Source organism: Macaca nemestrina, chromosome 15, assembly GCF_043159975.1.
Source record: "Macaca nemestrina isolate mMacNem1 chromosome 15, mMacNem.hap1, whole genome shotgun sequence".
In the NCBI taxonomy this organism is placed as follows: Eukaryota; Metazoa; Chordata; class Mammalia; order Primates; family Cercopithecidae; genus Macaca; species Macaca nemestrina.
Window position 1 is genome coordinate 49,693,809 of NC_092139.1, and position 26,380 is coordinate 49,720,188.

General features: G+C 39.9%; 1 protein-coding gene across 29 annotated transcripts in view; it reads left to right on the forward strand.

Annotated features, from left to right (window-relative positions):
- The window catches only part of LOC105481485 (mono-ADP ribosylhydrolase 2), a 2,105,812-nt gene that overhangs the window by 2,073,633 nt on the left and 5,799 nt on the right, over positions 1–26,380 (forward strand). For all 29 annotated transcript variants that reach the window (XM_071080856.1, XM_071080850.1, XM_071080851.1 and 26 more), the window contains one exon: positions 23,469–23,546. In XM_071080856.1, coding sequence (XP_070936957.1) covers positions 23,469–23,546 — 78 coding nt within the window. The remainder of the gene's footprint in view (positions 1–23,468; positions 23,547–26,380) is intronic.

The following is a 26,380-nucleotide window of genomic DNA, read 5'->3' on the forward strand; positions in this document are numbered from 1 at the left end:
TCAGAGTACATATATCAACAGCAAAGAACTCACCCGTCACTTCTACCGCTATATTGCCAGAGGCTCACATTTCTTGACACGTAGTGGGTACTTACAAAATATTTGGAGAATGAATGAATGTCATTAGCCTAGCGTCTAAAGATCGTAAGATGCATGCCCCCATGACAGCACCAGCCACATGATGCTGAAATGATTTATTTGTGAATCTGTCTCCCACAGAGCATGGGAGAACCTCTGAGACAGATATAATGTTTAATTCATAGTCACTGCCCCACCGTCTCCTACACCTAGTGGCACCTAGTGGCATTCCATAGATGTTTGCTGAACTAACATGAAGCTACAGAAAGGCCTTTAGCTCTCTTCATCAAATTTATTTCACTTGAGAGATGGGGAAAATGAAGCACAGAAAATAAAATATTAAAAAGTGAATATTATGAGATGGCTCTGGAAGGCCGTATGAGGAAGAGGACAGAGCAGAGCAAAGGTGTACAGAAATTAAGTGCCTAGAATTAGCTCTCATAGGGAGAAGAAATGCAGCAGTGAGATCATCAGTTTAGGTACTCATTTCAGAACAATGCCAACCTTTTGGTGCTAGAAATTTACAAGGCCTTTTTTTTCTAGGCTAAAAAATAATGGATGTGCTATATGTAATGGTTCCTGTGAGTAAGTCATCCTTTTGATTACCAAAGCATACTCTTTGTAGTAGCTGTTTCAATGTTCCTCATTCTCTCTCTCTCTTTTTAAATTTTCTTCTCCAAACCCCTTTTCTTTGCAGATGGTCTTATCTCCTACTTTGCTGAGAAAATCAAGGTCATTAAAGGGGAAATCTCCTAACCTTCCATCTTCCCCACCAAAATTATCTTTAACCAGATATATGTCCCCTCCTCATCCTCTTCTGTCTTGGCATCATATCCTTCAAATATTGACCTTAACATTACATCTGGATTCCTTTCTCTTTTTCTTTAATCATCTGACACACTGTATCCTCAATTATTTCCAGTTTTCCAGCATTATACAAGTCTTTCTTTCCACTGATTCCTTCCCTTGGACCTTCAAACATACATAAGTCTTTCTTGTCTTGCATGGAAATAATTGTTGCCCCCCTTCAAGCCACCATATTTTCTTCTGTGGCTAGGTGTCTTATACGCATGCATGACTTACTCTCTCTGTTCTTTTACCATATAGTCCTTCACTATCATGGAATCCTCATGTTTCAGGTCTCAGCTCTGCTAACCTGGGACATCCCAGGGGCTTTTCTTCTTTTATTTAACAAGTCTTCTTTAAGAGTCTTTCTACTCTCCTCAATAAAACAATAAATCTGTTTCCAGAATCACTGAGCACATTCTGAGGGCCAGACACTGTTTGGGCACCATTCATTCAACATTTGAATGAGTCGTAGAAATAGGACACTGGACTAGATGGATAAACATTGAGGCAAATATAAATATGGTTTTCCAGAGGTGTGAGGAGAACCAAAATATGAAAAAGTTTAAAAACAACAAACCAACTTAGAATAATAGGCATAAAATGGTACAATACATATATACACATTTTTTTATATACTGTAAAGGGTGGTAGATGGACAACTAGCCAGGTTTGCATCTGAGGAGCCACACTGGTGGAAATGAGGGCCATGCTGGGACCTGCAGTGTGAGTAGGGTTAGCTACCTTAAGATGGGGGTGGGTTGGATGTTGCAAGGAAAAGGAGCAGTACAGTCAAGCATTGCAGGAAAAGACAATGTGGCACAGTGTGGCGCTCGCCTTCATGCACCCGCATTCACTGGACACTTTCCTTGCTTGCTTTATATTCCACGGGAGTTCTGAGTTGGAGGGAGGTGTGTGAGGGACTACTCCACACAGTTATTCAGGAACCCAGGATTATTCCTTCTTGTGCATCTTGTAGCTCTGCATTGTTTAGAGCTTCAGTAACCACAATGCGGTTCCTGGCCCAGCAGCAACAGCATCACCTGGTAATTTGTTAGAAATGCAAATTCTTAGGCCTCACCACAAACTGGCTGAATGACAGGCTCCGAGAGGATCCAAAAACACATGTTCTACCAAACTGTCCAGGTGGTTCTGATGCTCAGTCACGTTTAACAACTCCTGCCCAAGGCCTGGCAGAGGAGGGTAGGGCACATAGAGATCACACAGGAGGGTTTTCAGGTATCAGCCCCAGCAGTAGCACATGTTGCTTCTGCCCACAGTCTGTTGGCTGCTGCTCAGTCCTGAAGCCCTGCTTAACTATCCAAGAAGCTGAGAAATAGCCTAGCTCTGTGCCCAGGAAGAAAGGGTTCCCCTCCCAACTGTTCTTCCCACAGCTAGTCTGTTCCTCTTACATTCATACACTTCAGTAGTCACTAATCATGCAAATCTGTGATGACACTGGCTGACTGAAACCTCCACGGGTCCCATGGCCTTCTGAATGACATTTTTTTTATTTTTTTATTTTTTGAGACAGAGTCTCACTCTGTTGCCCAGACTGGAGTGCAGTGGCGTGATCTCGGCTCATTGCAAGCTCCGCCTCCCGGGTTCACACCCTGAATGACATTTCTTAGTCCCACAAAGTCTGGTTCCTGTTGCTTCTCTGGCTTCATGGTTTGCCATCCCACCCTGACTCTTGACCCTGAACTCTAAACTCCAGCTGTCTTAAACTATTGCAAAAATACCTGACCGATCTTTACCCGGCCCTGTGCCTTCTGCTCCAGGCGTTTGCACCTGCTGCTCTTCCCATGATCCCTTGCCCCTGACCATTCCCATTCATCCTTCTGGGCTCAGCCGGACGTAACTGTAACTTTGTCTAGAAATATCTCCCTGAAACTACTCTCTACCTCCCCTCCACCCAAGACTGGGTTAGATGGTCTCTCCTAATTCAGAATAATCCTGAATCACTTTGACTTGTAATCACATCAGTCTGTGGAGGGAAGACTGTGTCTTAGATATAGTTGCTTCTTTGTTGCCTGTAAAGAGCTTGGCCCATGGTAGATGCTCAGCGAATGTCTGCTACGTAACGAAAGCAAAGTGGCCTACTAGACGTTTAGTGGGTGCTTATAGATGAGGACATTGATTGTCTATCTCATACTTGGGCTAAAATTTATTATAAACAAATCCACTCTTCCTTAATTAAGTACTGCATCTTCATTGCAGCCAAGAACTTCATCACTGACTAAAAGCATGCAGCCACGTACAGGTGGGATGGGGGAAGGAAATCCATCCCCATGGCCAGAAAGTTAATTCAAAGCTTCGCTCGGCTCTGGTCACAGTCAGCCCATCTTTTCCACAGACAAAAATCTGCATGTCTTCATCTTACATTAATTTACATATGTAATTTACATAATAGGAAAATAAGGAAGCACAGTGTTTGAAGTGTAATCAAATTACATTGTTTAGAAAACAGAGAAAAAGAAAGCTTCCTGGTGCCGGCGGGTCAACAAAGATCTCTCAGTAGCTTACTCATCCACCAACTGAATCAGTCCCCTGTTCCTGTCAATGCTTCTGCCATGACTCATTCTGGTGGGCAAAGTTTTAATAGAAAATGATAAATTCAGGGATATTCACTTTAAAAATATGACAACATTTCCCAGGGACATGAAAAGAAGCAGTATTATTCTCCAAAAGTTAAAATAATACCTGTATTCAGAACATGAGTAGCAACCACTGTCTTCCCCTCACCCACACTCTCCATGACTCATGATCGCATTCTCTCCCGGATTTTGCTTCATCAGTGACTGCCATCTCTCCCTCTCTAACTGATTTTTGTGTTGGATCCTCCAAGAAGTAGACACCTAGTTGGAGTTAGGAGAGCACAGGGCTCATTGAGGAATAAGACATGCGGAAGTCGAAATGAAGCAGCAGAGTTGTGCAGGGAGAGACAGAGGTGGCATCACCTGCCCAGGGTGCACAGCTAGTAAATGGAGAAGCCAGGATCAAAACCAGGCAAAGCGAGCTCCAGAAACCAGTGGCCTATGCACTGCCTTGTACTCTCTGTGTCTTCCCCTGCCCAGATGGATAGTGCATTTTATTCATACTGAAATAATAGCTGTTCATAATTGGTTATTATAAGCCTAACACTCCACTAAGTGCTTTATTAAATGCATTACCTATCTATGAGGTAGGCATGGGTTTTCTGATTTTCACTTATTAGGAACCTGAATCACAGTGAGGTTAAATAACATGCCCAGAATCACTTGGCCAATGAGTCGGAGAATCAGAATTCACATCTCAAATTTATGTTCTCCACTCTGACTCTAGGGTCTTTTATACTATTTCTTTCTCTTTTTTTTTTTTTTGAGATGGAGTCTCGCTCTGTCTCTCAGGCTGGAGTGCTGTGGCGCGATCTCAGCTCACTGCGCCATCTCAGCTCACTGCAAGCTCTGTCGCTTCCCGGGTTCACGCCATTCTCCTGCCTCAGCCTCCCGAGTAGCTGGGACTACAGGCGCCCACCACCACGCCCGGCTAATTTTTTTGTATTTTTAATAGAGACGGGGTTTCACCGTGTTCACCAGGATGGTCTTGATCTCCTGACCTCATGATCTGCCCGCCTCAGCCTCCCAAAGTGCTGGGATTACAGGCATACTGCTAATTCTTTTGAGTTATTTCTATTCATCTTTGTAGTTACACAATCCAACAAAATATAAGCATTGAATAAGAGTTTCCTGAATTAATGAATGAATGAGTGAATGAATGAATAAAGTACTTTTCCAGAAATTCTGCCCAGAATTATGGGTGTTGTGGTCACTTAGCAAAAAGTAGGCCATTTTAGTAAGCAAATACTGCTCCCAATGTTTCCGTTTCTTTTTTAATTTTGGTTACAGCTTTTATGTAATTAATAAAATTTCTAGTAGTGAGTACGTTAAACATGCATAGTAGAAGAGGTCCAAAAACCTTAACGTTGTTGTTTTGGTGAAAAGCAATCAGTAAGCCAATGACTCTCAAGCTTTCACATGTACAAAAATCACTAGGGCAGCTTGTTAAATTGCAGATCACGTGGCTCTGCCAATCACAGGTTCTTATTCCATACAGCTGGTAAGATGTCTGGAAGTCTACATTTTATAATAATCCTGAGTGATAAGTATCCAATGCAGATGGTTCCTGGACCACATCTTGAAAAATTCAGATAGATGGACCAGTGGGGCTGGCAGTTGTCTAAGCAGCCTCCATGTCACACATGAGAAACTGTGAAACACACACAACTTTTCCGAAGGATAGAACAGTATGATGTCCATTATTTCCTACAATGATTTCAGAGCTTTACTGGAAGACCTGAGACCTGTAGCACAAATGCATATATGTGCCAACTGGATCATACATTGTGCATGAATGCATGTATGTGCCAACTTTGCTTAACTGAATTATGCTGCACAGAGCACTTCATAACTATTTAAAACTTGGTATTAATTTTTAGAAGAGCTAATGACTCATTTTGCATATTCAATGTGTTTATAGCATCTCAGAAGAGTTTTATTTTTCTGCTAATGATATCTTACTGGAATTAAGGTACCTTTCATTGTAAGAACAACGCTTCTGTATATGTCACTGAGAAGGAAAATAAAAAGCTCAAAGTGGAGAGTTTAATATAAGACAACAAAGAGCAGTATCCTCAGATGAGATTGAAGAAGATACAAGAGATGGTGCTGGTCGGGCGCGGTGGCTCACGCCTGTAATCCCAGCACTTTGGGAGGCCGAGGCGGGCAGATCACGAGGTCAGGCGATCGAGACCATCCTAGCTAACATGGTGAAACCCCCTCTCTACTAAAAGTACAAAAAAATTAGCCGGGTGTGGTGGCGGGCGCCTGTAGTCCCAGCTACTCGGGAGGCTGAGGCAGGCAGGAGAACGATGTGAACTCGGGAGGCGGAGCTTGCAGTGAGCTGAGATCCTCCTACTGCACTCCAGCCTGGGGGACAGAGCGAGACTCCGTCTCAAAAACATATAAAAAAAAAAAAAAAAAAAAAAAAAGATGGTGTCTTGGTTTATGGCTCTCTAAAAGCAGATCCGTAGGCCAGATCTTGAGGACAGGTGGGTTACCTGGGAGGCAATCCGAGGAAGCACATGTGAGGGGGTGGGGAAATGTGAGGGGTGGGGAAATGAGACCGAGAAGGGAAGGCACCCATTGAAGTATGACCATGAGCAGACTGTCATTCTTAGCAGTTGGGACTCAATCCCACTGAGGCCCCTGTAAAGAATTCTGTAGAACGCACCTCAGAATTGCACAGTCATGGGTAGGGAAGCTGGGCTGTTACCCAGTGACTCCCTTTCCTCATTGGTTGAAATTTGTCTGAGGGTGGGGCAAGTAGATCTCTAGCACTTTTAGTGAAGAGCAGCCAATAAGCAAATGATTCCCAAATCCTATGCACTCAGGATCCCTGGGCTGTCCTCTGCAAGGGCTGAACAAGCTATATTGGTGCTTTTGGTGGAGAAGTAGAAAAATGTAGGCACTTGAGGAGGGATACCATCAGAGTGCAGAGATACTGTCCCCTGCAGCTGCAGTGGAGCTCAGAGGTGGGCTGGGGTGATAGCCCAGGCATCAACAATAGCTGCTCCAAAAGCTAGGAGATTTAGGTATCTTAATTTCAGCATTAATTAATGGAGGTTTAAAAAATGTCCCCTTAATAATTTGGATCACAGTCTAATGTTAAGCAAGTTTGTGTCCTAAATTCATACAAGTGTGGTTCATAGAAGCCTTAGTTAGGGACTTTAAATGATTTCAGGTTGATAATGCTGTCTAGTGACTAAAAAGCAAGTGCAAATCCTCTCTGTCTGAACATGGCTTCAATCCGGGTTAATAACAATTGTAAGGCTATTGATCATTTGATTCATTTCAACTTCTTCAGTGTGAAGATGCAGAAAAAATGTCTTCAAAACAATGAAATACAGTAATATCAAATAGCCATAAAATAAATACAGCTTCCTTTCTACATAATAAAAATGTAAAGAGCGCTCCTTTTTCCCCCAACCCATGCAGCCATGTTCACACATACACACAAACACACACACACACACACACACACATACACACACGTCCCAACTACCATGTAGCCTCTTTATAATGGAGGACACTGGTAAAGGAGAACCTGTCTTCTTTCTTTCTCTCAGGTTTACAACCACACAAATGATCAATATTCTATTGAAGTCAGCCAAATAGCAACCAGATTAAATGCAACAGAACCAGGAAGCTGAAAATTGAGGGTAGCTATTCATATAACTCTTTTATTTGCTCAGAGGAAGCCACAGGGCAAAGGGGGAGGGGGTGTTCCTGCTTCTTACTGCATTATTTTCAACTTTCAAAAATGTTTTTTACAAGCAAAAATGTCTACGTAATTCTATAAAGAGAAAGAAATTAACTCTGTTGGTTTTTTGGGTTTTTTTCCTCTTTAAAAAGCCTGGTTTTCAGGTTTTTATTTGCAGACTTGTCCAGGCTTTTTTTTTTCTTTTTTTTTTAGAAAAGCATTGTGCCCTGAGATCAATAAATCAAAATTGGATTGCCTTCTCCTCAAAGGTGAATTGTTATCTGGCCGAAGAGGGTATGTGACAGAATCTATAGTTTGGTAAAAATACATGAACAAGAAAAGGATTAAGACTTCTTTGCCTGAAAGGAAAATTCTGGATGCTATTTTTTTCTATGAGAGGGGAAGTTTCCTGAATTGTCTCCTGGAACAAGAGATTAAATGTCAGGAGGTAAAGCAGCTGTGGGCCCATTATTTAGTGCTCACAGAGCCCATTCTGTCATTGGAGGCGCTGTTTTCACACAGAGAATGAAGTCAGCTTGACAACGGCAGGAACAGCTGTGGCAGCCTGAGAGATGGGGCAAGGAAGCAAAGCCCAAACAGAGGGCAAAGAACATCTGTTTGTTGTCATCATTCTGAAAAAAGCAAAGGATTCTTGACTATGGGAGAGACCAGGGTACCTGGAGATATCAGCAGTCAAGACAAAAGCAATTTTCAGCAGTCAGAAGTCAATCAAGCTTAAAGGAAAAGGCCAGTTAAGACGCTTAGCACCCAGGGGTTCTGGAAGAGTGCTGAGCCACCCAGAGATGTCAGGCCTGAGCGGGGCTGGTGCTTTGATATGAATTCAGGAAGCTGCCTGGGGAGGGGGGGTTGGGTGACATCATCACAGACCCAACTGCTGTGGATTGACCTCTGCCATTACTCCTGGGACCCCAGGCCCTCTGGTGATCAAGAAAACCATAAAGCCTTGTGCTGCCTCATTTTTAGAATCTGTCCCCTGGCATTCTAAACCATGCCATAATGTATTTCTAACCACAGGGATAAGAGTTCCAAAGCGACATTAATCTGGTTTTCCAGAGTAAGGCCACAGAGTGATCCCATCTTAGAAAGGAGAATTGACCAGGCATGGTGGCTCACACCTGTAATCCCAGCACTTTGGGATGCCAAGACAGGTGGGTCATCTGAGGTCAGGAGTTGGAGACCAGCCTGGCAAACATGGTGAAACCCCATCTCTACTAAAAAAATAAAATAAAAAATTAGCTGAACATGGTGGTGGGCACCTGTAATCCCAGCTACTTGGGAGGCTGAGGCAGGAGAATCACTTGAACCCAGGAGGTGAAGGCTGCAGTGAGTCGAGATTGCGCTGCTGCACTCCAGCCTAGGTGACAAGGGCAAAACTCTATCTCAAAAATAAAAAAATTGTAAAAGGGGAGAATCAAACCACCAAGCTTTGATCCTGAAACATCTGAGGAGGAATGAAGTCCATGCTACAGGGCTCTGCAAATTATGCAGGAGGGTAGAGCCTCAGTACACCACCATTTTACTATAGTCACTGCCACAGATGGCGCAGATCATAGGGCTGTCCCTAGCATGTGACAGGAACTTACTGTCTTCATCGTGAATGAGTTTACTTGACTGTGCCTCCCCCAAGAATCTCAGGAATATGGAAGATGTTTGAGTCCATTGCTTTCAAGTGGATTACAGTTGACCAGGCAGGCCTGTGAAAGAAGGTTTAGGGCCACCTTTCAAATTCCAGCCTCATTTCACCTGCCTCTGCAAGGCTTTCTGACCACTGTCACTAGTGATGGGGTGGAAATATCCCAGAAGTAGAGTTAGGAGAACTTCTGGTTCCAACCTCATTGCTGGGTGGCCTGGAGCAGTCATGCCACTACTCTGGGGTCCTCTGTTCACATCTCTAAGGAGTTTAATTGGACTGGGAGACAGTCAAGGATTTTTTTTTTTACTTTTTGAGGAAAGTGGCCTTTTTCAGACAACAAAAGACAACACTTGTTGATACGCCTGAAAGGTGGAATAAAGCCCCTATGAGGAGGGTTTTGGCAAATATAACATCAACATCTCACAGGTAGCTTTGACTTCTCCTTAGCCAAAGTTATCTGGCTGAGTTTAGTAGCACTTTTGGTTGCATGTTAAGTGAATGGGACCTAGACACTTTTTCAGGAATGTGTATGTGTTTGCTCTGGGAGTAATTACCTCTCAGAAGGCATAAAAATGGTTAAATCCAACAAAGTTCAAAGATTAAGGCCCAGGTGTATGTGATATTGCTTTGAGAAAATAAGCTGCCTAGAAAATAGGCTTTCACTGAATGCAGATGTGTTTGGAAACTTCTAGTAGGAAAAAATTCTATCATTTTTCTCCGAAGCTGAAAGAATTGGTGTTGAGAGGCTGAGACCGGAAATGGAATTAACTTAGCAGAACCACATGTGTTTACTTCCAGTTCTGAGCTCTCAGACAACCTTCCTCTAATGCTTCTGTAAACCAGCCGGTTATTTCTTGGATGCAGTGTACATTTCTAGTCCTTTGGTTGTGGACAAAGGTGATGCACTAGATTTTATTAAATATTCAGAACAAATTATGAAATTTAGGAAAATGTGACCTACAAACAGGACAAGATCTAGTGCAAATAATTAAAGACATCTCTAATTAAGAATGTATACAATTAAGTTATTTTTTGACTGAAGAGCTAGATATGTAATCATGCAGGATTTCAACCCTCGCAGTCAGAGATGCTTTCTTTTGAGGGCCTTAAGTGTATGATGAAGTTTCCAAGAATTCAGCCTTGGTTATTTTCAGCACTAAGTTCCTTCCTTGTGAGATTTCACATAAAGAACCATTGAAAAGACAGAAGTTGCCCCTACTGTGGTTCCTTACGTAGTTAAAACCGTATTAGAGTGAAAGAATCAAGAAACTCCTCTGGAAAAAGTACATATCTCTGTGTTCACTAGGACCCTGCTGTGTACAGATTTAGCTGGTTTCTGCAGAGAAACAAAAGCCACAAAGGGTGCATGATGGGGTGGAGGGGAGTGTTAGCGACACCCAATTTGCATTGTTCCTGCTGGAAAGACCCGCAACTGAGATCAGCTCTGGCAGCCCCCAACTGAGAAGGGCCTCCTTATAGTCTTCATTTCATTCCAGCCAAGCCCTGGAGGGGTGGAGAATGCATAATGAGGCTGAATGAGAATTAGATGCTTAATTGAGGCCTGGAAAAGGGAGAGAAAAAGCCAGACATGTGGAATGTGATCAGAATGAAGCTCAGTTAAGCCAAACGTGATGACACCTGGGAAGGCTTCAGTGGTTGGACCACTTACAGAGAAGCTGCAACTCCTTTGAAACTGACTCATCCATCTAGTTCCAACTCAAATGTTATTTTCTTGTCCTCAGAGATTTTTCTTCGTCCTCACAAAAGGTGACTCACTCTCTCTTTTGTGCATCCACCATGCTTGGTTCATATGACAGTGCTTGCTATTTGGCCTCGTGGGTTATGGATGACTTTCTGCGTTGGCTGGCTTGTGAACTCCATGAGGGCAGAGGTGTGCCTCATTCATTTTGTATCCAGCACATAATAGGCACTGAAGTATCTGGTGGACATTCTTCTTTTTTTGCTCTTCTTCCTAAATATTGAGTTCTCTGTAGAGTAGTTATTCTGACAATGACTGATGATGCATTTCCAAACCATTCTCAAAGTGGCATATGGAGGCATATTATCTGGCCAAACATAAAACATATATCAGGATCTCGTGCTCACCCTCAGCTATCATCACTGCCTTTCATCACTTAGTAAAGACAGTTTCTGATTTTGATTAGGGTAGAGTATTCCCAATTAATACATGAAAATTTCTGATGCCATGGAAAGGGATTTTTGTAAAAACAGGCACATTTTCCACAAGTATGTTCCTGTCGGTGTTATCATTCACTGTTTGACTTTGGAGAGGGGGCCAAATGTGTGTGTCTACAATGTTTGTCCAAGGGATGAAAGAGGTTCGGTGGTCCAGTAGCAGCTTTAGGATGGAGGCTATTTGGAGAAAATAGACTAGGTGAGTAACAGATGGCATACAGTCAATTGTATCTTTGTCCTAAAGAAGCACGGGCTAAGTGTAAATCAAGCATATCCATCTGCTCGGCTGCCATAACAAAATACCATAGGCTGGGGGGCTTAAACAACAGAAATGTATTTCTCACAGTTCTGGAGGCTGGAAGTCCAAGATCAAGGTGCTGCTAATTTGCTTTCTGGTGAAAATGTGCTTCCTGTTCCATAGAGAGCCGTCTTCTCACTGTATCCTCGCATGGCAGAGCAGAGAAAGATTTCTCTCTTCTTCTTCATATAAGGCCACAGGCCTATCAGATTAAGGTCCCCACCCTCATGACCTCATTTAACCTTAGTTGTCTCCAAAACACCCTGTTTATAAATATAGTAACTTGTGGGTTGGAGGTTCAACCTTTGAATTTTGGGAGGACACAAAATATTAATCCATCATTTCAAGTCTGACCAGAACCATCATTTGAAAAATATTCTTGAAACCAGCTGCTGGCAAAGGCCAGGTGCATGTGACACCCACAACGAATACCCAGAAGTATCAAGAGACTCTGAAGACCTGATCTTGGGTGAAAGGAGGTGGTGTGAAGTCACATTTTAAAACCTCACTCTCCCCGAAATATAACAATAGGAAGGAAGAGAAGTTAAACAAGCAAGCAAGTATCATCAACAAAAACAGTAATTAAACAAAAGAAAGGGTGGGTAGCCAGCAAAAGGAAGGCACCTTTCCAGAAATGTGCAGAAGGAACGAGCCTGGTGTTGCCCTACCCCATTCCTAACTATATAGGCTCAGAAATCATCCTGAATAAGATCACACAACTACCAGTTACCTCCATAACTAGCAAAGAAAAGGGGAAGGAAATTTCCACAAGAGCATGAAGTCAGCCATGAACACCTTTTACTCAATCTTTCCCCAGAGAAACAAGAATAACCCACTGTAATCCTCCATGTCAATACCGCTGAAGGAAAATGGGAAAGAAAAGGCAAACCAATAACAAATGACTAGAACTAATTATCTCTAGCAAAATCACAGGAATTTCACAAAATAGAAAATTTAAGAGGACATACATAAGGCAAGGTCTCTGGGGTGAGCAAGAAGCAGGGAAGGAGGTGCTAGCAGGCCCCAGGTGATGCTTCCTTGAAGAAGGAGCCACTGTTGCTCCCTGACAAGGCTGCAGACGGTTTATCACCTGCTAGTGTGGAAGGCTAAGAAAGAAAACAGCAAAAGAGAATAGAGGAACTTCCAGACTGACTCTTTCTCCTAGAAAGTTCTGAGTCTCATGTTGAATTGAAGGAATTATCCAAGCCCTAAAGATAGCTCCCACTATGGGAAGTCCAAGCCCCAAAGATAGCCCCCACTATGGAAGTCCAAGATGGCAACTGTGCAGACAAATTTGGAGGGAACCTGGGCTGCGCGTGGGATATGCTATACACTTGTTGAGAAATCCAACACAACGAATGTGGCTGCTTTACCCCTCCCAAGGAAAACCTCCAAATGAAAGGCTTCTAGGCAGCTGCTGGAGGACCAAGAAGCCCCAGAGCAAGTTAGAAAGAAGCAGCTTGCTAACATGCATGTGCCATACACATCACCCTGCAAACACACTGAAACCTTGACTGAGAAAGAGAGGGAAGGAAGGAAGAGAGCAAGTGAGCATGCAACCCATTAAAGGGCAGATGAAGAATCTACTATGGAAGAAAATATAACCCAAGAGAAAGATCCAAATTCCCTGCAATGACCACAGATGAATTTTGAAAAAATGTTAACGAACTTGAAGATGCAGTGATAAAAATAACATAACTGATCTGAAATGTAAGAACTAAGGAGATAAATTTTCCACTCTTAGAGAAATAAATCAAGAACAGCAAAGACCAAATTACTGACAAAGAAAAAAGGTTGAGATTTTCACAGTGAAAAAGAGCACAACGACTCTAAAACAATTAGAAAAAATAATACATATGGAAGAGAAGTAAATTGCTCTATGTGAGAATGATTGGTGTCCCTGGAATTTAGAAGTCAATGTATAGAACAGAAAATGTCTTAAAACAAAGGGAAGCTGAATTGATGATCTAATGGGCAAACCATGTTTCAAAAAATCAATACAGAAATCTCTTCCTGAAACACATCTTTGATGAGTTCAATGATTTTTAATAAAGAATTTTATAGTTGTATCGGCACATGACATGTCACTTAAAAATATCTAAAACTTTTAGAAGAATACATAGTTAGATTTATTCAATGTATCTTAAGGAAAATAAAAAGATGACAATTCAGGAGAAAATGTTCTCAACATATTAGACAGAGAAGGGTTAATTTTCTCAGTTTAGAATATATAAAAATATAGAATATATAAAATATATAAAATATATAAAATATATAGAATATATAAAAATCATGGAAAAAAATCAAATAGGAAATTGGTAAAAATATAAAAACAGATGACAAAAGACAGGGAGGAGGAAGAAAAGAAGGGAGGAAGAAAGGGTAACCTCACTCATAATGTAATGTAAACCAGAACAATGAGGACATACTATTTTCTTCCCTGAAGTTTGAGGATACTCACAGCTGGGAGATTGCCGAGAAATCATTATCATTATCATGCCCTAATTGGAGCACAGATTGATCTGACCTTTTTGGAAGGAAATTTTGTAACATCTATGAAGATAAACAGTGCATATACACTGGATCAAGTGCAAGAATATTCACTGAAGCTGTTTGTAAAAGCAACAGTGTAGAAACACATCATAAGTCCACAAATGTGGGCCTGGATAAGGAAATTAAGATATATCCATATTTATGCAATGAGATATGAACACACAGATTACAATGGCATGCTCATTGATAATATAGTAAATGCATATATTAAATAGGCACTAAAATCAATGCACATATTAAAATACAATACTAATCAATGCACATATGCTAATACTTATTAATAAAGTATGTACATATTATAAATACATATATTTATGTAGAACATAAAAAGGCCAGACTGCAGAGAATAGAAAGTATCATCTACATTTTATGTAAATGAAAACAGAGATGAGAGAGGGTATGAAGTAGGGCAACAGTGGGAGAAGAGCAAAGAGAGAGAATGAAAGAGATGGGAATTGTGTGCATTATTTTTTTCTGGGAAGATAATAGGAACGTTTTCACATGGAAAGAGTTGTTCTGGGTCATTTTTCATTAGCATTTTTCTGAGCAGTTAATTATGTGTAAGTGCCCTTTCTGTTCTTGTTTTTTAATGTCACTACAGTTATTTAAGGGTTAGTTTATTGAGCTTTACCTTTATTTCTATTTAGAAATAAATGCATGCTATTTTAAAAAGTTAGCATGTAGTATGTTTTCACATGTAAGTGGGAGCTAAGCATTGAGCACACATGGAATAAATATGGGAACAATATACAATGTGGACTTCTAGAGGGTGGAGGGAGTCGGGTGGGTGAAGAAACTACCAATCCGGTGCTATGCTTACCACCAGGGTGACAGGATCTGTACTCCAAACCTCAGCATCATGCAGTATTCCCAACTAACAAATCTGCACATGTACCCCTGTATCTAAAATGAAACTTGGCAATACAAAATTATATATTAATAGCTCATTAAATTGTAGTTCGTTTTGGTTAATTAAATCTTCATAAAACATGAAGGTGTCCATAAAAACAAATCTTAAATTCAAGGAAGAAAGGAAGAAAGAGGGGAGGGAAGGAGAAAGAAGGGAGGCAGGGAAGGAGAGAGGGAAGGAAAGAATGAGGATGCAGGAAGGAAGGTAGAGGAAGGAGGGACAAAAGGAAGGAAGGAAAGAGGGAGGGAAGAAAAAAAGAAGGAAAGAGGTATGGATGAAAAGAGGGAAGGAGAGAAGAAATTAGGATGCAGGAAGAAAGGTGGAGGAAAAAAGGACAGAGGAAAGGAAGAAAGGAAAGAAAAAGGGAAGGAAGGAGGGAAGGGAGGGAGGGAGGGAGGAAGGAAGGAAGGGAGGGAGGGAAGGAAGGAAAGAAGGAAGGAAGGGAGAGGGAGGGAGGAAGAACAGGAAGGAAGGGAGGGAGGGAAGGAAGGGGAGGAAAAAAGAGAGAAGGAAGGAAGAAACAAAAGGAAAATGACCAAAGGTAAGAGGAAGGAAAGGAGAGGAGGGGAAGACTCTGGACACCCTATGTACTAAGAGGTAAATGCAGCACAATGGGCTAAAAGCCTTTGACTTATTTTGCGTGACTGTGACTGAAGAATTTAAACATTACTTTTGACTAAAAAAATTATTCCTGGCACTTATTAATTAAAACAGCCCATTTCCAACTAAAAACTGAAAGAGTGAGAGTAAAATAGATACATGTTAATAAAGTTTTTATATGGAATCTGATTTTTAAGTAAAGACTGGACCAATTTACCTATAGTAAATTGAAAAGAATGAGTCTTGTTCCAAAGTCAGAAAGACAATGCGTGACATTTTATTTTTGATACTTATTTGTTCTTCATGTAGATGTAGAATGTAAGAAAGCTAATTATGGACAAGGAGAAGGAATGAAAGAAAAATGCAACGCCAGAAAGCAACAGTGCTTTCTCCTCTGAGATGTAATCTAGCTACATCAGAGCTCTAATCCATTTAACTCTTTTAATTAAGCATCATACATAGTAGGTATGCAGCACAACATGCTGACTGTACAAAAGAAGAATGAATGGATGATACCCCAGAGGAGGGATATGTGGTAAATTATTGAATGATATGAAGAGGTGATTCAGCTAAGTTTGTGTTCTTAAGGGTCAGTGATGAAGAGATATCCAGAAGTAGCCAATAAATATTAATCAGGCATTTATGATAGTCAGTCATGTCTTTCGATCCTCCAGTTGTATGAGAGAGATATCATTAACTCCCTCTGTAAGTGACAAAACGGAGACTCTGGAAGTGAACAGAATTTGCCCCCAAATCACGTAAATAGAAATGCCAGGACTTGGATTTGAAATCAGCTCTGCCTAAGTCTAGTGAGTTAAACTCCATCCCCTTTCACTAATAGTGACACCTCTAAGAAAGATAGCCAGAAATAAGCAAACTTGAGGTTCAGAACCTATCAGAGTAGGGGGTGGGGAGGGAAAAAGAGAAAGAGAGATAGAGAGAAAAAAAAAAAAAAAACAAAGGCATACTCAATAAGAGAAAGGATTTATAGAGGCTGGAGTTGTGGGTTGTCGAATGGCATTTGTTGTAGGGAAAGTGGGGTAAATTGCTACCTGTTTTATTTTGCCTCCTTTCACACTGGATGAATTTTAAGAGCAATTGTTTACCTCTTACACCCATATGGATTTTCACAGAATATCTGGATATGAAACCTGGATGTGACTACAGCTATGTGAATGAATAAACCCATGCCATTATCAAGGACTGGAATGCTCTTTAAGAGGTTAAATTTATTTAGTTTATGGCTGTTGGAACTACATGATGATTATTTTAGATAGTGCTGGTGACTTCATTATAAGGAGCAGTTTGTGGGAAAGTATCATTATGGCATAGTGTACCACGGACTCAGCTTCTCTTCAAGCGGGTGTTGATATTGACACTGTGTTATTCCTATTTATGTTGGTCTTTGATCTCCTTTCACTTAGTTGCACATGCATTCTAGACCTAGATAGTGAACTTGGAAGTCTGGGGGAAAATGAAATCTAATCGAGCTCATCTTTTCCAACAATCATTAGCTTAAAAAGAACATAAATTCGTGTCTATACATGTGGAATAATAGCCTTCTTCCATTTGAGCTTGGGAGTTAAATGTACGTGCAGATGCCCCAAACTCCAAAATGAGTTTTCTCCCATTTTAGAACCATACCGCAGTGAGCAGAGTTTGTTTTATTTTTTGTTTGTTTGTTTGTTTTTGGTATTATATTCAGTTTTAACACTTTACTATTATTATTATTTTATTTTTCCATAAGTTACTGGGGTACAGGTGATATTTGGTTACATGAGTAACTTCTTTAGTGGTGATTTGTGAGATCCTGGTGCACCCATCACCTGAGCACTATACACTGCACCATATGTGTTGTCTTTTATCCCTCGCCCCCTCCCACTCTTCCCCCTAAGTCCACAAAGTTCATTGTATCATTCTTATGCCTTTGTGTCCTCATAGCTTAGCTCCCACATATCAGTGAGAACATACGATGTTTGGTTTTCCCATTCCTGAGTTACTTCACTTACAATCATAGTCTCCAATGCCATCCAGGTCACTGTAAATGCTGTTAATTTATTCCTTTTAACAGCTGAATAGTATTCCATTATATACCAGAGTTTCTTTATCCACTCGTTGACTGATGAGCCTTTGGGTTGGTTCCACAATTTTACTGTTGTGAATTGTACTGCTATAAACATGCATGTGCAAGTATCTTTTTCAAATGTAGAACTCCCAGTTGATCCAGCAACCCCACTACTGGGTATCTACCCAGAGGAAAAGAAGTGAGCAGAGTTTCGCCTGTTAAGGGACTTCTCCTTTGTATACATTAATTCAGTGTTTCTCAAAGTTTTGTACATGCACCATTTGTAGTTTAATAGATGGTTTTAGGTCATGTAAAGATTAACACATTATGACATGTTAAAAAATTAGCCACAAATGAAGCTCATGATTTCATAGCTATAATTTCTATGGGACAAAATTGAGACAAATGTAGGACTGAATCTATTAGAAGTATATCATTAGGTGTGTTAGTTAGCTATCACTACAACAATGCTTCACATCAAACCATCTTCAACCTCAGGGGATTTAGAACAGTTGTCTGTTCTTTTGCTCATGGATATTAGGATCAACTGCAACTAGTCTGGACCAGGAAGTATGTCCAACTATGAGCTGAGTCCTAGTCCCATCCTCCTCGGATGAGCTGCCCATAAAGCATGTTGTTCTTGGGGTAAAAGGTAGGAGAAGGAAAGCCCCAACTGTCAAATGCATTTCAAGTCTCTCCTTGACACGCTTCTGCTAACATCCCATTGGCCAAAGGAAATTTCATAATTAAGCCCAGCGTCAAGAGAGAGTGAAGTAGATTCCCATGAGGGTGGCAGGTAGGAAGGAAACATTTCTGAACGAATTATCTAATCCAATTACATTAATAGTGAAGTTGGAACATAGGTATGGAAAAAGTTGTCAAGGTGGTTCTGGAAGGTTTGCTTTGGGTTGATACCACTTTAATTCAGTACAATTGAGTCCAGACAGGCCCTGCTCTCTGTACCTATCATGTCACCTATGCAACTACAGATTCTGCCAAATAATTACTTGTAATTCTATTTGTTGTATGAAGTTTACTGTCAATACACATCTCAAAAGAAAAGCTTGGAGAACCCCCCCAACATATCTCAAATTTATATATTTAAAAGTCTAACTACATTCTGTGTGCATCTCAGTATCTTTTCTTCTATGATGACATCTGCCTCATTTATTACTTTTTATGTAACTCCACTAACCTAGAAAAAGTTGCTATAATCAAGGGTTTGAGGAGTACAGTTGCAGTTGTTGATGGAAAATGAAAATAGTACTGAATGTCCCAGACTCTTTCTATTTCTGCATCTTTTATCCCCTGCTAGGAGCTCTGGAATGTACCTCTTGTTTGTGTTTCAACAAGCAGCAATCAAAATAGAGGGAGGGACAGGCAAACTGGAATAAATAGGCCACAGAGGCCATTTTTGCTTTTATCAGATTATTTTGTCTATGTGAAATGGATTCATTTCTGTAGGGCATTCAGTTGCACTGCCCAGCAGTGTAGAAGCTATTAGGATAGTACCAGTTCCACATGCATGACAGAGTAAGAAATATCTGTCATTCCTCTCCCACTTTCCAAACAAACAACACACACACGCAGCATGCACATGCAAACTCACATAAACATAGCATTGCACACATATGCATCATATTCACAGTACATGCACACACATACACAAAAACCTAATGTGCACTCATGATATTAAATTAATGAACAATCTCTACCAAACATAGTATTGGAGTCTATGCCAATCTAACAGACTATACTTCCCTCTGCTCCAGGAATATAGCGGTATACAGAGCTACAACTTTGATTTCTGGTTTTTTTCTCTCTTTTTCATGGATTTCAAACCTGCCATTGAATCTCATACTAGTCTGTGCCAATACAGTGGCACAACCTGAGATTTCTCACACATTCCATTGTGAAATGAGGTTAGAAGGACAAGCATAGGGCAAGAAATTTCAATGTTTACTGTTTTCTGATTTACTATTTGCATTTTGCTTTCTTCAACATTTTCCTCTCTCTTATCTAACTTTTGAAAGTGTTTTGTACCCTCCCTTATTTCACTAAGCATTGTTTAATACACTGGAATTACGCCTATTAGATAGAAAGTTCTCTGTGATACCAGAGGGGTTTCTCCATAGTAATGTAAGCAGGGTTATTACCACTGAGAGTAACAACTTAGAAAGATACTTCCTGAAAGAATCAGCTACAGGTACCTCTAGATCCCATCACAAACAAGGACCCTATGAAAATAGTCAAGAAAGTCATGCTTAGATAGAGCTTATCAATTAATTTTTTCCACAGTAATCCTTTCTTATAAATAATAATATTATTATTATATTTTAAATAGCTCTGATGATGTCCCAGAGAGTTAAGATGAGTCAGAATATTTTATAATCATTTCACTAGTGAAAAAGCCAAGGCTTTTAAGTGCCATGAGATTTGGTCAAAGTTATTGAAAAAATTAAGTGACCAGCCACAATACACTCTTTTGTGACATGTCTGTTTGTGTCTTGCCCACTTTCTGTTGGGTTCCCTGTCTTTTCAAGGTTATTTTGTATGTTTATTTCTTATATATTCTGTATAGGAGTCCTTTGGCTTATTTTCCTCTCCCTTAGCATGTTTTGATAAACTTATGTTAATGGTTGGTGCTTTGTCCTGTGTAAGAAAGTTTTGCATAATGATGTGAAGGTCTTTGTCCACATTACCTTTCACATTTATTTCTTTTTGAGGGTAGTGGAAACTATTTCTTCAGTATAGGTCTGTGGACATGAAATTCTCTCAGTCGTAGTCTCCAAAAAATATTTTATTTCAAATTCAAATTTGAAATTTTTTTTTAACACTTCAAAGATGTCATTGCATTATCTCTGGCTTCCATTATTTTTGTTATGAATTTATCTATAAGCCTTATTGTTGTTATTTTGAAGTTAATGGATCTTTATTCACTAGATAACTTTATTTTTTTTCTTTAATGTTTGTTTTCAGCAGTTTCACAATGATTAGACTGAGTGATAGTTTTTTTTTCATTAATTTTGCTTGGGAATCATAACGGTCTTGAAACAGTGGTTTCAGATTATATCTTTCATTAATTTTGGCAAATTATCAGACATTATCTCTTAAAATATTCCTTTTGCTCCATTTTTACATAAGATAAATCCTATCTCATATGGTTTCTTCACTCTTATCTGCAGTTTTCATCTGCAGTTTAGGCTTTATATCTTTTTCCAACCTAGCTTTTGGCTTACTAACCTCCTCTTCAACTTTGACTGCTGTCAAAGTCACCTATTGAATTCTTAACTTGTTTTTGTGTTTTTTTTTTTCAGTTCTAGAATTTTCATCTGACTTTTGAAAAAGTATCCAACTCTCTGATACACTACTATGCCATAAAAATTATTCAACTTGGCATCCAATTTCCAAAATACATTAATCGTTATTTAAGCTGCATCTGCAATACCTGGATCTCTGATGTATATCCATATGTCATCTCTTTTATTCTCTTGGTTTTCAGTGACTTGTTCTTGTTCCTCTGAAATGCCAGGTAATTTTCATATTGAATTCTGGACACTGTGTTTGAAAACCTGTAGAGATAACTTGAGGCTTTTAATCTTCCTCCAGAGAAGATTCACTTTTGCGTCTGACAGTCAGCAGAGCGCTGTAATTCAATCAGGAATCTTATTAATTAAAAGTTAGACTTCAGGGTTTTTTTAAAGAGCTGGTCTATTTCAAGTTCATCCTTGCCCCCAGGATGTAACCCTTCAGGGGACCCCACCGAAAACCTGAGGTAGTTAGCAGGGTACCTCTCCTTGGTAGAACCCAACCTTCAAGTTTTGCTCCCTGCCCCAGCCTCACAAAACACCTGCAGGCTCTGTTCAACTTCTTGATACATGTGCAATGTCAGCTTTATCATTTTGCGTTTCCTCGGGTTTGTCCTGCATTCATGGCACTCTGGGGCCTTACAATGCTATTTTTAAATAATTTATTTGGTGTTTCTAGCTGTTCTCGGTAGAGGGTTAGTCTGCATCATGACAGTCCACCTTAGGCAGAATCCCTTTCTCATTATAATTTTAATTTGCATTCCTCTTGTTGTTAGCAAAGTAAATTACCTTTTCATGTGTTTTGCAGGCCATTTTTATATCTTCTTTTATTAACTGTCTGTTAAATCTCTTGCCCATTTTCCTATTAAGTTGGTGGTCTTCATCTCCATTTTTAGAAGGCCTTATATGTTAAAGATTTTAGTAACACTTTGTCTATGATAAAAGTTGCAAATATTTTCCCTCAATTTGTAGCTTTTTAAACATCTCTTTTGCTATTTTTTCCATTAAAAAGTTTATTATGTTTATAAAGTCAATTATTTTGTTCTTGCTCCCTATTACTTCTGTGTTCTAAGGCATAATTAGCAAAGTTTTCCTGCTCCCAGGCTTAGGGGAGTTCACCAATGGTTTCTTCTATAATTGTGTGTTCAAGGAGTATGTTGATGAACAATTGAAAAATGGTACATTTCTAGAATAGGCAGTGTGAGAAAGGTATTATATAGTGTTAACGAGTCCAGTTGGAAGTTCCAAGTTTTATTTTTCCTTTTCCACCTCATTCTCAGGAACTAGTGAAAAGCACTGTGGACACAGTGACTTTCATCTTGTCCTTGAAGAGTTGAGGAGACCATGAGTCCTTTTTTTCCCTTGTGTTATCCTTTTCCCGAGTTCTTTCATCTACTCCCATACTACGAATGTTACCCTATTTTGGTGTCCCCCAAATACCCACCTGTTCCATTCATGATTCTCTCCTCATAATTCTTTCCTCAATGCTAGATGCAAAACTTGTTTGATATCTCACATAAATGCCCCTGCACTTCAGGCTTTAAATCTAAAAGACTTTCTTCTTTTACCACTCTGCTTGTTTTATATGTCATCAATTAATGACCTCTCTGCCATTCGTCTACCTAAGCTCAGAGCCCAGTCACCTTTGAATCATATTTCTTAATTGTCAACCTCAATACATCATTACCAAGAGTACACATTTTGCCTCTGAAGATCTCTTCCTTTGTAGACGTTATAAACTGGATCTTTCCTGTCCTTGCTTTTTTCTCGTCAATAGGCACATGAAGTTTAACATACTCTGGGCACTAAGTAATCAGGTAATGAAAATAAATTTAATCCTCTCTTTAAAAATGTACAGAGATCATAAAACCTTTAAAATTATGGGTTTTCTAGCACTTTATATATGTATTTGTATTTACAAATGTCCTTGCGCTTCAAGTTATAAAAACTTAAGAGAGATTTAACTAAGAAGCAAGAAATGATTGTCCTTTTGAATACCTGGAAATGTTTTTGCCATATGAAACACAATTCCTTTACTACACTGAAGCTTCTCATTGAAGCACCTTGTGAAGCTGTGCAAATAGAGGCCAGTCACAAAGGAAATCTACTGATGACTAAATTCTCAGCAATCCATAATGGGAGCATCAGAGGTCTCCTAAGGAAACAACTAAACCATTCATTTCTGTTTAAAAAACAAACAACAACAACAACAAAAACTCTCACTACCAGGCAAATGAATCTTTCAGCTTTCAGGCATGCCTAAGGCAAAATTCATTTTCTCTGTTTCCTCTTCTAAGGTTAAACGACTTAAACTCTCTCTCACACCCACCCATGCATACAGACACACTTCCCTAAATTTAAACTGTAGGTTGTTCTGAGGAAATCAACTTTTCCTGCTGTCATGCTACAAGATTTCTAATTTGAGAAACTATATATGTATATATGTGATCATCTCACAAATTGAAGAGAACTTACAAGGCCGCACTAAAGTATTCAAGCAATTCAAGCCTCTGTTTCCTCTTTTAACATTTCTGAAGAAGAAGTTGAATCCCAGGAGTATTTTTGAATTTCAAAGGGCAATGGAGGGTGACAGAAATGATTGGCCCTCAGGCTGTTATAATTCTCTGTTAATCAGGGACTGTGGTCTTTCTCTCTTTCAGCTCCAGGCGAGGACACACCTAGAGTGCCTGGGAAAAGTGAAGGCTCCAATGACCTAGAAAATACTCCAGGTCCTGATGGTAAGGTTCTGAGCTATTGGAGCCCATGCAAACTACAAATCTGGCATATGTTCTATGTGTAATCTAGAAATAAGGGAGCTTATCTGTTCTATAAAGCAGCATATTTGGTTTGAACAGGGTAAATTTCAAAAACCATTTTGTATTACAAACTAATAAAAATAGCAGCCTCTTATAAAAAAAAAAAACAAACCTGTTGCTGTTTTAAAGCATCATATGTCTTGGTTTAATCATATCTTATAATACTGAGGACTCAATAGATACTTTCAAGACTAAAGTGAACTGAAGTCTACCTAGTGAACTTTATGGAAGCATTACTTAACTTCTGCAAAAGGTACTTAGCCTCCTGTTACCCTGCTCCACTCAGCATTCGGGAGAGCCTTACCTTGGGTGTGGGCTAAGATTGTTCCTGTACCTTCATCACTTCACTCCACTCTATCACATCCGATGCCGTGGTTAAAAACATAGTGAGTCTTTAAAAGCACCTTAAAAATAAATTTTCAAAAAACCTTTAAAAACGTACATCTAATTTTGTAGGCATCTAAAGAGTCTGAGCCTCAGGAATATTAATATCCCTTTTCCCCTGCACAATGATGCCAAGGGCCCTTTGAAATACCATCACTTACGCTAGAGAAACAGCTATTTAAGCCTATCTGATGTAATATGTATTTGATTCCACTGGCCCATAGAGTTTAGGAGAACCAGAATTGGTTAGGTGATCAGTCATTTAAATATCTTGCCATTTGGGTTATTTTAACCAAAGGAAAAAAACAAATTACTTTGAGTTGATAATGACCTTGGAAAACATTTAGCTAATGGTGGATGTTATTTGTAGTCTTAAATAGAATTTCCTATACCAGGTATTCCCTGCTCCCACAGGCTTATCATCACCCGAATTGCCTCCCTTAATTATAAGCCCGTTGGCTTATATAGCCCAAATTGACCTTTTACTCATGGGCATGCATTGCCCATGAGAACGTTTCTAAGCCCCAGACGCGTCCATTAAGAGCCACTGCATGTTAGTTATGAGCAGTTGAACTAAACCTGCTTCAGCTTGGTTGTGATGCTATAGGCATGATTCTTAGCTAGTTCTTTACAAATCATATTTTGAGGAATATCAGGCCCATGAATAAAAGAGAAGTAAATGTGAAATAGTAAGTTTTAGTCCTCGCTTGGAGATTCGCCATACACAGTAAGGGATTGCAGGCTCTCAGAAGTCTCAGAGGGAAAGAGACTTGTTTAACATGATTTATAGTTGCTTTTCCCAAACTTATTTGATGATGGGATGCTTTTTATAGTACCATTTATTAGTAGGTTTTAGAACTAGTATCCCTTGATTGGAAAAAGAAACACTATTTTATCCTGCACACTCCCACACGGAGAAGGGTAAACTTACAATAACTTTGCAGAGCAGGATGGACGGTGGATGAATGCTTATACTTACATAGGGTTGCTGCATCTGGCCAGTTTATTTATGGGGTTTAAAATGAGTTCACACATCATTAGAAACTCAGGGCAGTTTGCAGGTGAGAACAAGGAGAATTGCTTTTAAAACCTTCCTTATTGGAAGAGAGTTCGGTGGATGCTGTATAACATCATTCTCTCAAGCCTCCTTGAAGTGTGAAAATCAGCATCTGCCACAACGTTACACTAATTTCATGTTTGTGAAAAAGCAGATATAGGCTGTTGGTTTTGTGCAAATACATGAAAACGGCCCAAATGAGAACAAACAGTGGTTACTTATTCAAAGGTAACTGTAACAAAGGTGGCCATTATCACTTGTGTTTGGCAGGCTCAAAGGTGGGCAGGGGATGGGAAATCCCCCTTTACAGATTAAAAAAAGGGAATACTTCAAGCATCCTCTGATTGGAGGTTGTTGGCATAGAGAAGCTGGGCGTGGCCAACTAGAAGTGGGGCACCTTAAGTGATTGTATTAGGGAATACATGTGACTTTCCCTGGTTGGTCCCAAGTTGGAAGCAGGGGCAAAAAATAGGAATGCTGACAGTCCCTGACCAAGTCCTGACCATTCTGAGTCAATTGCTGCAGAGACTGTGTTTTGGTTGCCTCGGCTAGCTTCTGCAGACGTTTTACATAAGAATTCTATCATTATATATGATCTGGTCATTGTCTATTTGTATATTCAGTCTCTCAGCTTATAATGTGGACTCTGATGCTTGAAAAAATACCAATCTAATTAAACCTACTGACCCTTGGAAATTTTTAGAGTGAATGCTATGCCTGCTCTGGGCTACTTCTGGAGAATGGCAGTAATCATGCCTTCTATTTTTATGCAAATGCTCACATAGAATACACTGAGTCAGGTAAAAGCACGTGTTTTATCACGACTATGGGATCGGCTTTTTTATTTCATGGCCGCTCACTGCCACTGCAGCAGCTATCTGCAAGTCTGCAAGGTCTGTTTTGAATTCTGAAATTGAGAGTACAGCAAACCAAACAGGCCTGATACTGACATTTTGGAGCGAGCTGCTTACCTCTGCATGTCAGTGATGTGCTTTGCTTTGCCTTCTCTCTTTATTTTCTTAGATATCTATTAAAGCCTTTGAATTTATCCAAGAATCATAATATGTACATCCAAACTGTCAACCCCAAAATCTGGTCTGAAGTGATAACTCAGTTTCTACAGTTGAGGGAAGAAGGCAATCCTGCCCTCCTCCACTGGGTTAGGCGGTTTTTGTGTTGCTATAAAGGAATACCCAAGACTGGATAATTTAAAAAGAAAAGAGGTTTAATTGTCTCATCGTTCTGCAGTCTTTACAGGAAGCAGGGTGCCAGCATCTGCTTCTGATGAGGACCTCAGGAAGCTTACAGTCATCAT